This window comes from Catharus ustulatus, chromosome 14, assembly GCF_009819885.2.
Source record: "Catharus ustulatus isolate bCatUst1 chromosome 14, bCatUst1.pri.v2, whole genome shotgun sequence".
Lineage (NCBI taxonomy): Eukaryota > Metazoa > Chordata > Aves > Passeriformes > Turdidae > Catharus > Catharus ustulatus.
This window is the reverse complement of record NC_046234.1, coordinates 13,206,867-13,221,858: the sequence shown is the minus strand read 5'-3', so window position 1 is coordinate 13,221,858 and position 14,992 is coordinate 13,206,867. Positions and strand designations below refer to the sequence as shown.

Below are 14,992 nucleotides of genomic sequence, written 5' to 3'. Positions count from 1 at the left end.
GGCACAGGACCACCAGCAACATCACCCAGGCAGAAAAGGCTGAGATTCCCACCTGGCCAAGAGCCTGGGGCAGGCACAGCTCCCTGTCAGGTAACACAGTGAGGGGTGCTGGGGAGAGGATGGCACCACTGCCAGGGTCCAGGAGCAGGTAAGAGCAGGTGTCTTCAGGGCAGTTAAAAGTGCTGACAGAAAGGTGAGCCCAAGGGACTGAGAGGTGTTCAGCAAAGGAATGAGAAGCTGTCATGGAGTACTGAACCTGCAGCACTGATCAGAACTGGCTGGGAGCACCACAGCCTTAGAGGGAAGCAGAGCAGTGCTGAGGACACTGCTGGTTTGGAATCTCTGCTGAACAACTGCTCTTAAAATCACCAGACTGCTTATTATAAAAATATTTTAAATTTCTTAGCTTCACTCAAGCAGTCAGGAGGGCAACAAAAAGGAAGCAAATTCTCATTTTCCCTTCAAGATAAAACACGCCATGTGGCTGCTTAGAGAACCTTGCATACCCAAACATCAGAGCACTGGCTTTTGAAGGACATGTGACACACTCCACAGTTTAAGACAGAACTTCAGACCAGAGTACAAAACTTTACAGAGAAATGTTCTGAAGAGGTCAGACACACCAAAAGAGCAGAATAGCCTATGCTTTGCAGATCAACAGAAATAAACACCTTACTGCTATCAGAACTGGGCAACTGACTGCATAAATCAGTGCCTGAATAAAGAAACATCCCTGCCTGAAAAGAGCCCTCTAATTCAGTAAGAAGTTTTGAAAATACGGAAGAGATGCTCTGCATCTTTCTCACATCCCAAAAGTCAGAACCAGCAAAAGAAGTGGTAGGTTTGGTGGAAGCAGACATTTAACCTAAAGCACAGATTACCCTACACAACCAAATATTCAAGTATCAACATGAAATTCCAGAAAATAACTTCACATTGGTGTTCTTACAAATTCATGAGAAAATCTTTACTGGGAAAAAAAAATACATTAGTGTTTAAAGCTAGTCCAAAACGGGCAGTCCCATTTTCTTACATCTGGGCCCTTACTGTTGCTTCTTCCCTTTGACCAGAACCAGAATTTATTCCACAATACAGTGAAATGAAGCAGGAAACAGATTTAGCTGAGAGTTAACCAGATGATTTGCCAGGTTTATTTTCAGCTGAATCAGTTCACTGCTCATATATACCAAGCTGCTATTTCTGCTATCACAAGAGGAGGGACCATGAATTAGTACAGCAGATCCATAGTGATCTGTGGAGGTAGGATTTCTAGATTTTGCAAACTGACAAGATGCAATGTTCTGCTTAAGAGCAGCAGTGTAACAGGAACGAGGAGTTTCCCCTTGGTCTATAATGAGCTCATTGCTACTCTGCTCCATTAAAAACAATTCCTAGAAATAGTTAAACAAAAAACTTCTATTTTCTTCTATAGATAGAGACAGTAAAAGACCTAAAAAGATGAACAAACACACAATCAAAGGAAATGGAAAAAAAAAAAAAAGAGGACCTTTTGGTCTGAAACCTAGGAGAACTAATATTGTTATATTAAGAAATAAAATGACTGAAGGCTTCAGCTGCTCATAAAGTTTTTAGTTAAAATGGTCCCAGAACACCAGTAAATCTTCAGACTTTCCAAAGGCATTGCCGTACTCTACCGCATCAGCTCCTACCATTATTTCATTGCTAAGACTAAAAATCATTTTAAAAAAATAAATTTGAATTTAAAATCTATTTCTAGGGTGTTCAAAAATTATTGTAGGGACAAGTGTGGCAAAAGCAGCAACGACTGCCACCCAGCCTTTCCCTGCTGCCAGGTAAGATGCCAAACCTTCCTCTAGGCAGGAATCGTTTCTCAACTGCATTAGTTACAATAAGGAATAATTAACTCATAGTTTTCCATTTACAATAAACAGAAACACACACCTCCAAGAAACAAGTTAAGAAAGATGACTGGGAAAACTTTTTATTGATGCTTAAATACTCATCTTCACAAAAACTAGCTTCAATTTAAGTCATACTTGGAATCTTGGATTTCAGGAGTCATTCATACTAATAGGTATTAATGATTTGAGATTAAACCTGTTAAACACTCCCAATCAGATAAAAGAAAAGCAAATTAATCACAGACATACTCAGCTAATCCAGCCCTTCATAAATGTCTGCTCATCTCAAAGGGCAGCACTTGGATTTTGCTGGGGGAGAAACCTTCAGCAGAAAACTCCTTTGTGCTCCACAGTAGAAAGGCACATCACTCCATCCTATACACCCACTTAACCACCAGCAACAGAACAAACCAGGCCTACAAATTCTCTCCCCGAAGCTACTTCAGGTGAATCAGAGCTTTAAAGGCTATTTTATCTCCCAACAATTCCTGATGCCATTATGTGAGAGTGCTGGAATACAGGGAGAGATCAGTCATGGCTGAACTTCCCAGTGCTGCAGAACTCCATGTACATCCCTGGGAGGAGGAGGTGGAACAGGGGGGCATCAGAGAACAAGCTGTGCAGGACTACTTGAAGAAACAGTCACATCTTTCTATTCTCAGAAAATCCTCTCACAGCAAGCAAAGTCAGCTTTACAGCTTCTGTTACTCACTGAGGCTGACAAGGGACTGCAGGACACTCCAGGATAAGGAGAAATATTTCCGACCAACTACAGCTAATATTGAGATAATGTCCTTTGGAAAGACTTCAAACTTGTAACACTGCATAACTTAAAACATGGCCTGAGAACAAAGACTGCATTTTGAAACCGATTTGCTTTTACCTTTCTTAATTTCCTTGTCTTTCAGTCTACTGTTCTACAGGAATGTTTTTCTAAAACTAATGAAAACAAAACAAAACTTTAAAAGACTGCTCCATAAAGAAATGTATAGAAAAGGATGGAGATACATTTTATATAAATAGAAGTGTATATGTGTCTACACACCCTCAATATACACCAGTAAATTTCTGCAACACAGTTGCCAGCTAAACTTCTAATATGGTAGAAATTAAGATTTTCTACACTCCTGAACAAAACCACCCATTGTTATTCCTTGTTGTTTCACAGATCTTTCACTGAAATGGAAAAAAGCTTTGAAAGACGCCTGCAGGAATAACTGGTATTCTTTTTTTTAATAAATACTGGTTTCCATAGGAAGTCATATCTGTTGGGCAGCAGATGGTAACAACACAATAGACAGTATATGAACTCCATCATCACCTCTCCAAAGATAACACCTATGTGTGGACAAACCAGGCAGAGAACGTCTTGCTCTTTGCCTCCCTAAGCCCAGTTCCACAGACAGAAGCAGCAACAAGTACAACAAGCACAGGCACATTCACATGCCAGCTCTAGTCCTGCTGCTGTGACTAAGAGCACCAGCACAAGCATGACAACACAAGCCCTCTGCACCACTTCCAAGTGCACCATTTCACCAGCCCAGCACAACCACACAGCCTGGGGCCTTCAGGAAATCTCTCTCCTCTTATTCAACCTTATGGTATCCCTGTATGTGTTCATACACATCTGTATGTGTGCACAGAAATCTGACTCCAAAAAGACCTCAGCAGGTCATCCAGTCTGACCACCTGCTCAGAAGCCCCAAATAAAAAACACTATAGCATTATTTCTGCCATCATACTTTTTTTTTTTAAACATCATTTTTACCAGTTGTTGCATCAAGTATTCTGCCAATCTGACTTATATAATCTCTTTCCTTTGATTCCAATAAACACATGTTTCTGAAGCAATATCCTGGTTGTGCTCTGCTACAAGACTGGCTCACCTTTTCACCTCTGACCCTGTCATGTACCTGTACTTCAAATTCTGAATTCTTCCTCTAAAACAAATTTAAAACATACTGAATATGCAACTTCCAAGATTATACAGAAATGTAATGACACAGACTAAATTAGAAGAAATGGCATGCCAGGCTGTGTCCAGATCAGTTGGGGCAGGACAGGTATCTTTTACAGATAAAGGTCTTTTGAAAATGTTCATTAATTAATTTCATTCAAAGGTACTGAATACAACTGAATGAAAAAACAAAACTTCAAAGAATCATGGACAGAGACAGAACTAATGCCTTGATTCTAACAAAATCAAGCATCTAACATCCTCTAGGATTCCTAAAGCAACTATTTTAACAGTCTTGTGAGATTTCTTTTAAGTAGTCTGTCAATGTGAGAACATATCCTCTTGTCTTAACAGTATTTCTAAAACCTGACTGAGAAATGCTGTTACATTATGAGAACTTTCAAGCATCTCCCAGGTTTTATCTGGTACAGAAGTTCCTTTAGAATTGTAGCACTGCTACAGAGTACCTCACCTACACTTACATCTACATTACTCAACTATGCATTAAATAAAGATATAATAATTAGTTCAAAGGATTTTATAAAAGGTTGGTAAGAGAAGCCCACAGAGTGTTTACTCATGTTTTTCAAGCACCCACTACTATGGCAGCCTAACAGGTCCTGGTATCTTTGAAACCCACCAGAATTACCTGTGTTTAAAAGACTGACAAATTTCAAGCAATTCCATTTGCAGGCATTTACCAATTCTCAGATAATAAATTACCTCTTTAAATTTTCTTCTGTTCAGACCCACCCCCCTCAAAAAGAAAATTAAGAGGGAGTAAGATTGACAAACCTGACAGGTTACAGTACTTCTTGAGAGTAATGTCTTAATCAACAGGATACATTTTGCTTTATCTCTTTCCATACACTATCTGCATATAGTTTCAGGTATTTTTTATATATATACACACACTAATTATACACCATGCATATTAAAACGTGTAACAATATTTATTCACATAATTATATATATTTTCATATTTTACCTGCATGAGGAAAGTTACTCACAGAAACAGTGCCACAGGCATGTGTGTGTATACATAAAAATTTAAATAGTTTCCAGTTAATGAAGGCACAGGTGCAGATCCATTATTACTTACAAAGAATAAGAAAAAATGAACCTGTTGATGTTCAAGACAAGGGTGGAACCTGTAGACATCTTTTTCTCCATCTTGAACATATACACACCTTTTTTTCAGCTATTTTGGCATGTAAATAAACACTAATGTTGCCCTGCAGTCCTGTTCAAGACTAAGATACCAGGATTTGATTATATTACTGGAACCGTATGATACATATGCAGAGAATATTATTTTGATGACAGAACAATTTGATTTTATCAAATTTTTACATTATCTACAACAAGCTTTTCTACTCAGTGGGTAATAAAACCTAGATCTGGGTTTTGCTGTCCTTAAATGGGACCTGATCTCCATTACACTCTTCATGAAACATCTCTGTTATCTGACAAGGCCAAAACTCACTGCCATTTTTAGTGAGAACCTAGGGAACTTCATACAAAAGCAAAAACAGCAAGCAAAAACATATGTGGCTTTGTTTTCATCACATTAAGCCATCAGGTGAGCTGCTTGAGAATTTCTATGACTAGCAAAACTCCAAACTCAGCATCCAAATTCACTTATTGTCAGATTTTTAAGGAAAGAATTACCTACATATCCAAACCATCTGTGACCTGTGGCAGATGCGAGCTGTCGATTGTACGTTACGCTGAAAATGGAAACCACTGAACTCACTTCCTCTATTCTTAGCTTTTCTTTCACACAACATAAAGCAGCTCAGGAAAAAGCATAAATAAGCAAAAAAAAAGGACTAATACCATATGTCCCAAAGATCAGCTCTTTGACACAAGGCAATTTAAAAAATTTACACCATTATTTATGAAGAGTACTCAGCACTGAAGAAAGGAAACAAAAAAGAAATTCCCAGGACACAGAGTTTCTCTTTAACACATCCTACAGTTCAAAAGGAGTTCCACTTCGCTTCTATTCTATGTACAAATACCTTTTATCTACCTAGTAGATTTTTAAAACATCCTCAAACCACTGCATACAGCTGCATAATCTCCAGTCTGTTCGCATCTCTGAGGAGCACAGCCTATTAAAAAATCAGAGAAATTAAAGCAGGGGACACACACCAATTACATGATTGAGCCTTTACTACAATTTGAGAAAGATGCAAGTGGCTGAATGTTTTCTAGTTAGAAGCACAGACATCCTGAAATGGAGATAGAAATCAGTTAAGACATCACCAGGTTCTGGTGTCCCAGTGTTTCAACTAACTCTGTTCTGCATTTATTAACAGTTCAACAAACTTATTTTCCACAAGTTTCATCTTCTCTGCTGAACAAGTGCAGGACAAGTGACTGTTGAATGAGTAACTAACCCACCTCAGTGAACTAACCTGAACCAGAAGTCAGAACATAATGGACTACTGCAATTTCTCATTGCTAAAGAACACTTGTAACCTCTCCATTTTAGGAACTGCTTTGAAAAAAGTACTCTGTAGAGAGATTTCAAAGGCCACATCTAATAGCAATATGGAAAAATAACCATTTATGGGCTGCAGACTACTTTTAGCAGTGTGCCTTTCCTTTCAGCACCAGCCTGCTTATCAGTACACAAACAAATTTTTTTTTTTTGCCACACCCATTTAAAGGAATAACCATGTCAGAATTCTGCCAGCAATAACCTACATCATTACAGCATTTCAACCGTTTTCTTAATATTTAAATACAGCTAAGTGGCAACTGCTACATAAATTTGACAGGTTTTCTCACTCTAGAAGCCACTTCAGTGTTTCTTCTGTGTAAGTTAGGACTTGATACACAGCCTTCCTCCTGTATATAAGATTAGAATTACACTATAACCCAGCTAGAACACAAATTACAACACAATCCAAGTTTTTAACTTGCCAATTCATAAACTAAAAAGTAGCAAAAAGCCCTCAAGTATGACACACGCTAGCACTGCTGAATCTCTCCACTGAAGAAGTCTACTTATTTTCAAGCCAAACAAAATTAAAGTGAGGCACAAAACAAGCTAGTTGAGAAAGGATGGCTCCAAACCACAGTGTGGGTGGGTTAAAGAGCAGGCCACAAGTTTCGTTACCACAGATAAGGCCCCAGGCATAGCAAATGCCTGCAATGAACCCCAAGTGGGACCCCATACTTAGAGACCATTCCTTTAATTTGGGGAGGGACCATTTGAAGAAAGGAAGGCAGACATCAGTCTACTAGAATCCTATGTTTCTGTCCTCTCCCCAAGCATAGAGGACCACAAGCTTGAAAGCTGTACTCTCTTCTTGAACACTGGCCCTCGATCATATCAATGATACTGGACCTGAAGGTACAAAAAGCACGCAACAAAAAACCAGAAATACAACTCCAAAACGAGCTACAAAGAAAGAAACCTCTGCTGCCAGAACCAACCTGCCCATTTCAGGGAACTCCTTTTTCAATTACTTTGCAGCTCATTCATAGCATTGCAAAGCATCTCATTACATAAAAGGCAAGTGGAAGGGGGAGGGGAGGAAAAGAAACACCCTGGAGAAAAAAAAAGAATCAGATTCTTCTTGCCAACTAGGCTAGAATAAAGCTGTAAAGGAATGTAAAAATGTTCTTGCTATGACCAGCTGCCAGATGACACCTTCCTAGGTGAGAGATCAGCAGCAAGAACATTTTGCTCCCCTCATAATTCTCTATGTTTTTAACTGATCTACATCAGTAGAAATTCAATCTTTTTTACTCAGTGTTTTATACTTAGGCATGCTACAACAATCATGGTCACTTCAAGCTGTACACTGTTTTTATTATTCTGCATTCAGCTCCCAGCACAGAAGCCGCCACTGAAACACAACTTGACATCTAGCAAAGCACAGACACCCTCTGATCCTCCCTCAGTCAATATTATTCAGATATTCAGAACATACAACAGTACCCAGTTGAGAGGAAAGCTTGCAAAAGATTGGAGAGCAAGAGGAAACAGGGAAAAAAACCCTTATTCTCCAGGACTGAACACATGGTTCTTGAATTCTAGTTCATGTAAACAGTGAAGCCACTTTTGGCTCTCAGACTCTCCCTTCCAAGGCTCAAGTGAGAAACCTGCAGATTTCTGCACATTTCCCATTCCTTTTTTCGCTTCACTGATGCTCAGAGAATTCAAGTAGAACCATGACAGACGTTGTCACAAAGCTTTTTCAGCTATGCTGCCTCAATCAAGACAATTCAAATCCATATTTCAGCAACACAAACTTGGCTACACACTTCCAAAAATTGCAGTTCTGTTCAATTCTTCAATGGTTTTTTATGAAGAAAGAATTAAGTTGAAGCCATGCTCTTTCCTGATCTATGGACCTAATCAATACAGCCCATCTCTGCTAAAACACAGGCACAAAATATGAGGAAGAGAATGAGACCAGCAAGCTACTGCTACCCTGTCAGTACCTGTATTAATAGTTTCTCTGAGTCAGTTCTTTTTGCCAAATCTATTTGGCAGCAATCCTCTGGCAGAGGAGATTTCAGTGAGTATCACCAGGTGGGTACCCTTCCCAGAGATTCAAGCTTCTCCTTCAGAGCTAAGGAGTGTGCTCAGTGATCCTCATCTAACCAGCAGAACAGACATACTCCAGAAGAACTGCAAGAAGTTTAAATTTAAAGAACAAATGACAGTTCTTTAAATAAATACTGGTGAGGCAGTATTAGGAAGGAATTTTATTTCCAATTATTTTAAGAAAGAGAGAGCAGATTTGGAACAGTGACTCCTGACATGATAGATATCTCACCAGCTCTTTATTTCTTCAATGACAACATAAAAGCAGACACTACATCATGACAAAAAAAGCATTTAAAAGAAGCATTTAAAAACCAACATTTCCAACCTCATCTTCCCAAAACCCATTTCTGAACCCTTCTGTCAATTATTAAATTCAGTCCCTACGAATAAATGAAAGACAAAACAATAGTCTCTTATCATTTTCCAAATTTCATGATTTTTAAATCTAAAGACAGTCACTAAAGAGAAAACAAGTGGTACTTTTACTGCTAGTTTCAGTTTGAGAGATGACTGAAAATTGAGGCTACTACTCTATAGTCTTTTCTTCACTAATACATTTCATACACCTCATAGGACAAATGCTGTTGCAGAGGCACACTTTGTTATATATATGCTTCCTGATGTACCACTGTATTTTTATGTATCAAGAAACATTCATCCCCCCTCAAAATAAGTACCTAAATAAAAAACTGCAACATATTACTGAGCTATTACTTGCTATACATTCTCCTTTTGGAGAAAAAGGAAAAAAGCAAGACATATCTTCCATCAGGACTTGTAAAGGTGAGACACTGGAGTTCAAAAATAGCCAGTGCAAATATATTCTATGTTCAAATCAGAATGAAATAATTATATACTTTTAAAAGTTAGAACTCTGTTTTCAGATGTAATGTTTTTACCTTTGGGGGAATATTACTCTCTGCTCAAAACTGACAGTGTATGATGGTATAGAACAGCAGAGATTAAGGTGATTTGTTTATGTGCTCTCTCCAGCTTCAGCTGATTTGCCTCTGAATTCCAAGTCAAAGCACTTAATGTGTCTATAAAACTGTAAAATATGCACAGCAAATACTACTACAGGACTGGACTTTTTCTTTTAACCCTGACAAAAAGCATATGCTGAATTCCAGGTAATTATACCTGCACAGCTCCCATGTACCAAATACTCCTCAGAGCTCTGTCTACTCTCCTCCTTTGACACTAGTGAGACAGTACAAGGACAACTGAGCTCGACTTTTCTTGTCAACAGAGTAACTTACCACAAGGTATAAGAGGGAAGAACCAAGTTCAGCTAATAAAGCCTGAGCTGATTTAGCAATCTACTATGAGATACAATAGAGCTTGTAGGTCCTGCACAACCAGGAAAGGAACAACAGCAGTGTTGAATTCCAGAAATATTTTAAAGCAGATCTGCTTCAAGTAGAAAAGAGGCTTATTCTCTGTAAGGCTTAAAATACTGTCTTCGTGCTCAAAGTACCAATCAAGGAACTGAAACTGGAAAAAACACCACAGTCCACATCAAATTCATCATAAGACATGAGTTTTCCAGACACCATGGAAGTCTCCTTGTCTCCTGCAAGTGCTAGACTTTCCAGTTTCCTTAAGTAAGACATGTTTCTAAACAGTAAAAGTTTAAAGTCTTTTCAAATTCACTGCAGAAGCATCTGGATACAACTCAGTTCCTAGGAGAGGAATAAATTAAAAGAACCTTGAATGGATCTTTCTTCAAAGGTTTAAGTTCCTCTAAACATGCTCTTTTCTAAACATTTAAGTACTTATCTGTAACAGACTGGTTGCTCTTAACAGAAGCCATATTCTTTTAACTTTAATGCATAAGGTTTACTAAAAGTCTGCTGCACTTCCAGACTAGCTAGCCTTAGGTACCACACATTTATAGATGAGCACTAAGTTAAGAGAAAATGTGGGGTTTTTTTCTAGGGCTATGAAAAAGACCACTTACAAAATTAAACACTACCTCCCATCTCTCTCTACCCATCCAAGTAGGCATTAACTGATCTGTCCCTAGCAGCCTGCAGGGAGGGACTCTCCAGCTGCCAGGCTCAGGGAGCAGTACTCTACAGCCACTCTGTTAACTGGCAGCACAGAGAGCAAAGCTCACCTTGACACCCAAGTTTTCATTTAATCAAGCAATCCTTCAACTGTGAATCAGAGTACACTGCCTGATAGGTCACATGCTCCTGGCAGCTCCACTTTTAGAGGAAGTTAGGTTCTTTATAGCATGATAGTCTGAATGCCAACAAAAACAGATGGAGAGCAGTTCTGAACAACCTTTCTTGCTGTGCTCAAAACTACATACAGGATCATACAGGATCAGGAGGTATCAACAGAGCCATAAGAAAGGAAACAAAGCGTTTAGATGAGTAGGATAGCAGATAACAGGACGTAAGGCCTCAAGCCAGATTCCAAAGACACACGTACTAACAAAAAATACAAATGAGAAGAATCAGTATTTCCATTTTCCAGTCAATAAATTAATATTTCACAGACTTAAGGTTTTGCATGACAAGTTAGAATATCAAAAGAGTAAGTTTCTACATTAATAAAGGCATTTATTACTTGAGTGATGTTCCATCAAGTTTACAGACTAGCTTAGAAAATTTAAATGCTGGCATATTGAAAAGTAGCATCCTTGACCACCTTAGAAAGGTTAGCTGCTACTCACTTGCAAGTCTCCAGACTCTTTATTTGTAAGGAGTTTTGGAGCATTGTGAGATGCTGCCAAGAACTCAAGTTCATCAGAAACACATCAATCTCAAATGACTGACATCCTTGAAATGCTCCCATCACTTGAAACAAACAACCCTCTGAACGATGTACTGTCTGCTGGGCAATACAAAAGCACTTAGGACTAACAATAAGGGGTCCAACACCTTCTTCACTCCAGCTGTTTTCAGCACTTGGGCTGGCAAAGACACAGCAACATCTCCTTCACATGCTGTATCCAGAAATGTTCTGTACGAGTTCAAGTGGATTCCTTGAAGACAGTGCTGGTGAACAGGTTTCTCACTGTGAGATCTCAAAGCATGCCAGACTAAGAACTAGTTTGAATATTTTTATCCCAAGGAACAAAGTTACTGTGACATTACTGAATAAAACCTCAAACCTGACACTCAAGCCCACTGCAAACTGTGCTTCCCGTAACCAGGACACCTTAACTGTGCTCACCACCCTTTCCATTTTCTATCTTATCTTGGATTCTGTGTAAAATGCCATAATCTGGTGTATCATGTTCAGCTTCAGACCACTCATTTTAAACATACACTGAGTACTTTGATTTTACTGAATGGGCCTACAGGTTTGGCAGCTGGCTAAATTAACACTGTACAACTGCATCAAGTGGAGCCTTTCCAAAGGAGCAAGGAAAATGAATGTGTTTAGGAAGTTGTTTGCAGAGGCAAGAATTGTTAGGTATAAAATTTGGTTTTGTTATGGACAGAAGACAGGTTAAACAGAATGTAACCACTACATAAACAAATGGCTCTGTAACTACTCATAAGGGCAACAGATAATACTACCTCTGGATCTGCCACTGCTGCCAGGGGACTAAAGTCAGACTCCAAGTCCACCAAAATAACTCTGTGTGATTTTCTGTAATTTTCCACGTTGGAAGTTTTTTTAAAGGGGACCTGACTCTTATCTTAAGATAAAACATCATAAAAGAGTCAAAAAAGCTTCTGATATACTTTGGTGATAAACTGTCTTGAGCCTTGTTTTTGGAGTATGTGAGTTACATAACGTGTTTTTTTCTGGATTTTTCTTGATACTTTTTGTATAATCAAATGCAAGGGAAAGCGTAAGATGACAAAGCTGAAAACTTCAAACTTGTGACACTCTCTAACAAATTCAGTTTCAAACTGTTATATTCAATAAAACCTTTCCCCAACAGATTACAAAACAAGAGGTTTGACATTACACTTTCCCACAGTGATAGTTTTAACATAACTATTACATCTTGCATCACAGAAGAACCTGTTTATTCCTTCTTCAATCACCACACATTTACTTTAACACTGAGCAGAAGCAGGTACACTTTTACCATCTCTTAGATGATTCTGACTGAATAGTCCAGACAGGTTAAAAAATCTCAAAGGAAACAACTCTTCTCCCTCAGACTGCCATGAAGTTGTTGTTTGTTTTAGGGGTTTTTTTTAATTAAAATACTCTGTATTATGACTCTTCTAGAAGAATGATGAGCAGATTAACATCACACCAAATTCTATTTCTTTGTATTCTGAAGTTTTCAGGACTTGTGTAATCATCTTCATTTAAAAAAAAAAGTCACCAGTGAAAAAACTGTGTTTTAATTCTATGCATCTAGATTTATCTAACAGTTTTTTTAAAAGTTTTTAACATACTGATATATGTTAAGTGCTGTGAGTTACACTAATAACAATACTAGTGGGGATAAGGATGCTATTAGGATAAAGTTTATTGGTATAACAACGGAAAAACAGAACCTTAAATAATTTCAGGGTCTTTTTGTGATGGCAGTTATGGAAAACAGGACAGCAATACATTAAGCAGGTATAAAAATAGAAAACTGACAAACTAGAATGCTGAAACAGAAGTTTCCCACATACAAACAACTAGAAAGCCCATGGATTGTAAATAAAGACGTTCACATTAAAGCCTTTAAATCTTTTACCACAAAATCTCTTCAGGATGTTCTAATGCAAGTTACTCTGACCCAACCGAGTGAGCAGGCTGAGAAGATGTGGCTTGTGTCCTCTTACAGACACAGAAAGTCAGTGAATGACCATAATTTAACAGATTTCAGAAAGCCTAGAAATTATTAGAAATGAGAACGGAAAACTAAACCATAGCACTGTAACTGGCACAAATTAATATATAAATACTGTTTATACATCAATTCCACACTTTATAGAAGTCACAAAGTTACCTGACCAAGAGATATATTAACTTTCTGTTCTGAAGCCTCCTGAATGCTCTACTGTTTCTCTCACATATACAAAGATGCATCATAAATGTTTCTGTATTATTTGAAGTTTAAAAACCTTCGATGTTGTGACTATCCCAGAAGTTAAGAGAATGCTCAAAAACACTGACTGGGCTGCCAGTGTCTGACAAACAAAAATCAACATTTTTTTGTCAATTACATTGACAAAGATCTCTGGTCAAATTTGTATTAGACTGTCCAGCGGAGCAAGATTGAAGAATCAGAGGTATTCCATTTTTCCTATGTAAGTCAGTAACATACCAACTTGTTTGTTTTCTAAGCAGGTAACACAAACATTCAAAAACAATACTAGGCCTCATTCCCAGGGGAGGAGAGGTGCAGGTTTCTGACAGACTGTGTTCCCCAGGGCTCCGTCCCCACCAGACCTGGCAGATACCACCTCTCCATGAATCCCACGGTCCTCCGGGAAGCTGCACTATAGGCCCAGCGCCAAGGTGGGGAAGTCCTGCAGCAGGTCCGCCTGCCAGCGCCTGGTATGTCATTTACAGCGCACCCACACACCCTGCGATTAACTTCACTTCGCCTTCAATCAGTTTTAGAGGCTCTTACGTGCTCCTGGATGCGGCGCGGCCACCCCTGAACAAAGGGGGCAGGGAGGGAGGGGAATCCCTTCTCCCCGGCCGGGGTGCAGGTACGCGGCCCCCGAAGCCTCCCGTTACCTCAGAGTAGCCCCTGCTCTCATCCCTGCCTCCCTCGCTCCCCCGGCGGGGTGGCCGGCCCGGCGTCCCCCCAGCCCGAACGCGGCCTCCCCTCGGCCCCGCTCCGCTTCGCCCACCCGCGGCCCCCCGCGCCCCGGCGGCGGCTCCGCCCGGTGCGGGCCGCAAGCGCCGCTTCCGGAGCCGGGGCCGGGCCCGTCGCCTCCATTTTGGGCCCGGTGCGGAGCTCACCTGCATGCCGGGCACTTGCACCGCCACGGGCGAGTGGGCCATGGCGGGCTGCGGCGGCCGGGCGGGCGCCGCCCGCTGCTCCCCGATCTCGGCCTCTCTCTCCTGGGCGGCGGCGGCGGGGCCTGGAAGGACAAAGCGGCGGGGAGGCGGCGGCTTCAGCGCGGGCCGCGCTCCCTCCTTCCCTCCCCGCCCTGCCCGCCGGCCCCCGCCCGCCGCCGGCTCCTCACCTCGCGGCCGCGGGGCTGCGCTGCGCGAAAGGCGGGCGGGGGTCGCTAGCGCCGCTGTCCCCTGCCCGCCGGGCTCCCCGCAGCGGCCCTGCCCATGCCCCGCTCCCCGGTCCCGGCGCGGGGGCGGCTGCTCGGGGCCCCCCGGGGTGGCGGCTCTCGGCGCGGCCGGGGCTGGCTCAAAGCGCCATGTCGAGCTCCGGCTGCAGGCGGCGGCTGCTGTGCGGCGGCTCTTCCGTCTCGGCTCCGGCCTCGCGGGGCGGAGCCGCCGCACGGCCCTGGCGTCACGGCGCCCGGCCCCTCGGGCGGGCCGCACCGGGCACGGCGGAGGGAGGGGCCGCGAGACCCCTCAGCGTCAGCGCAGCCCGGCCGTGGGCGCGGCTGCCCGCGCCGTCTCGGAATCACCGACAGATAGATTGGAAAAGACCTCTGAGGTCATCGAGTCCAACCTATGGCCCAACACCACCAT

The 14,992-nt window shown here is 41.3% G+C and overlaps 1 protein-coding gene across 1 annotated transcript in view; it reads right to left on the bottom strand.

Moving 5' to 3' along the window:
* Nucleotides 1–14,415, bottom strand: part of STK26 (serine/threonine kinase 26) — a 30,278-nt gene extending 15,863 nt beyond the window's left edge. The window contains exon 1 of the mRNA XM_033072093.1: nt 14,300–14,415. Within this exon, the coding sequence (XP_032927984.1) occupies nt 14,300–14,341 (42 nt within the window). The 5' untranslated portion in view covers nt 14,342–14,415. The remainder of the gene's footprint in view (nt 1–14,299) is intronic.
* Between the last annotated feature and the right edge of the window lie 577 nt (nt 14,416–14,992).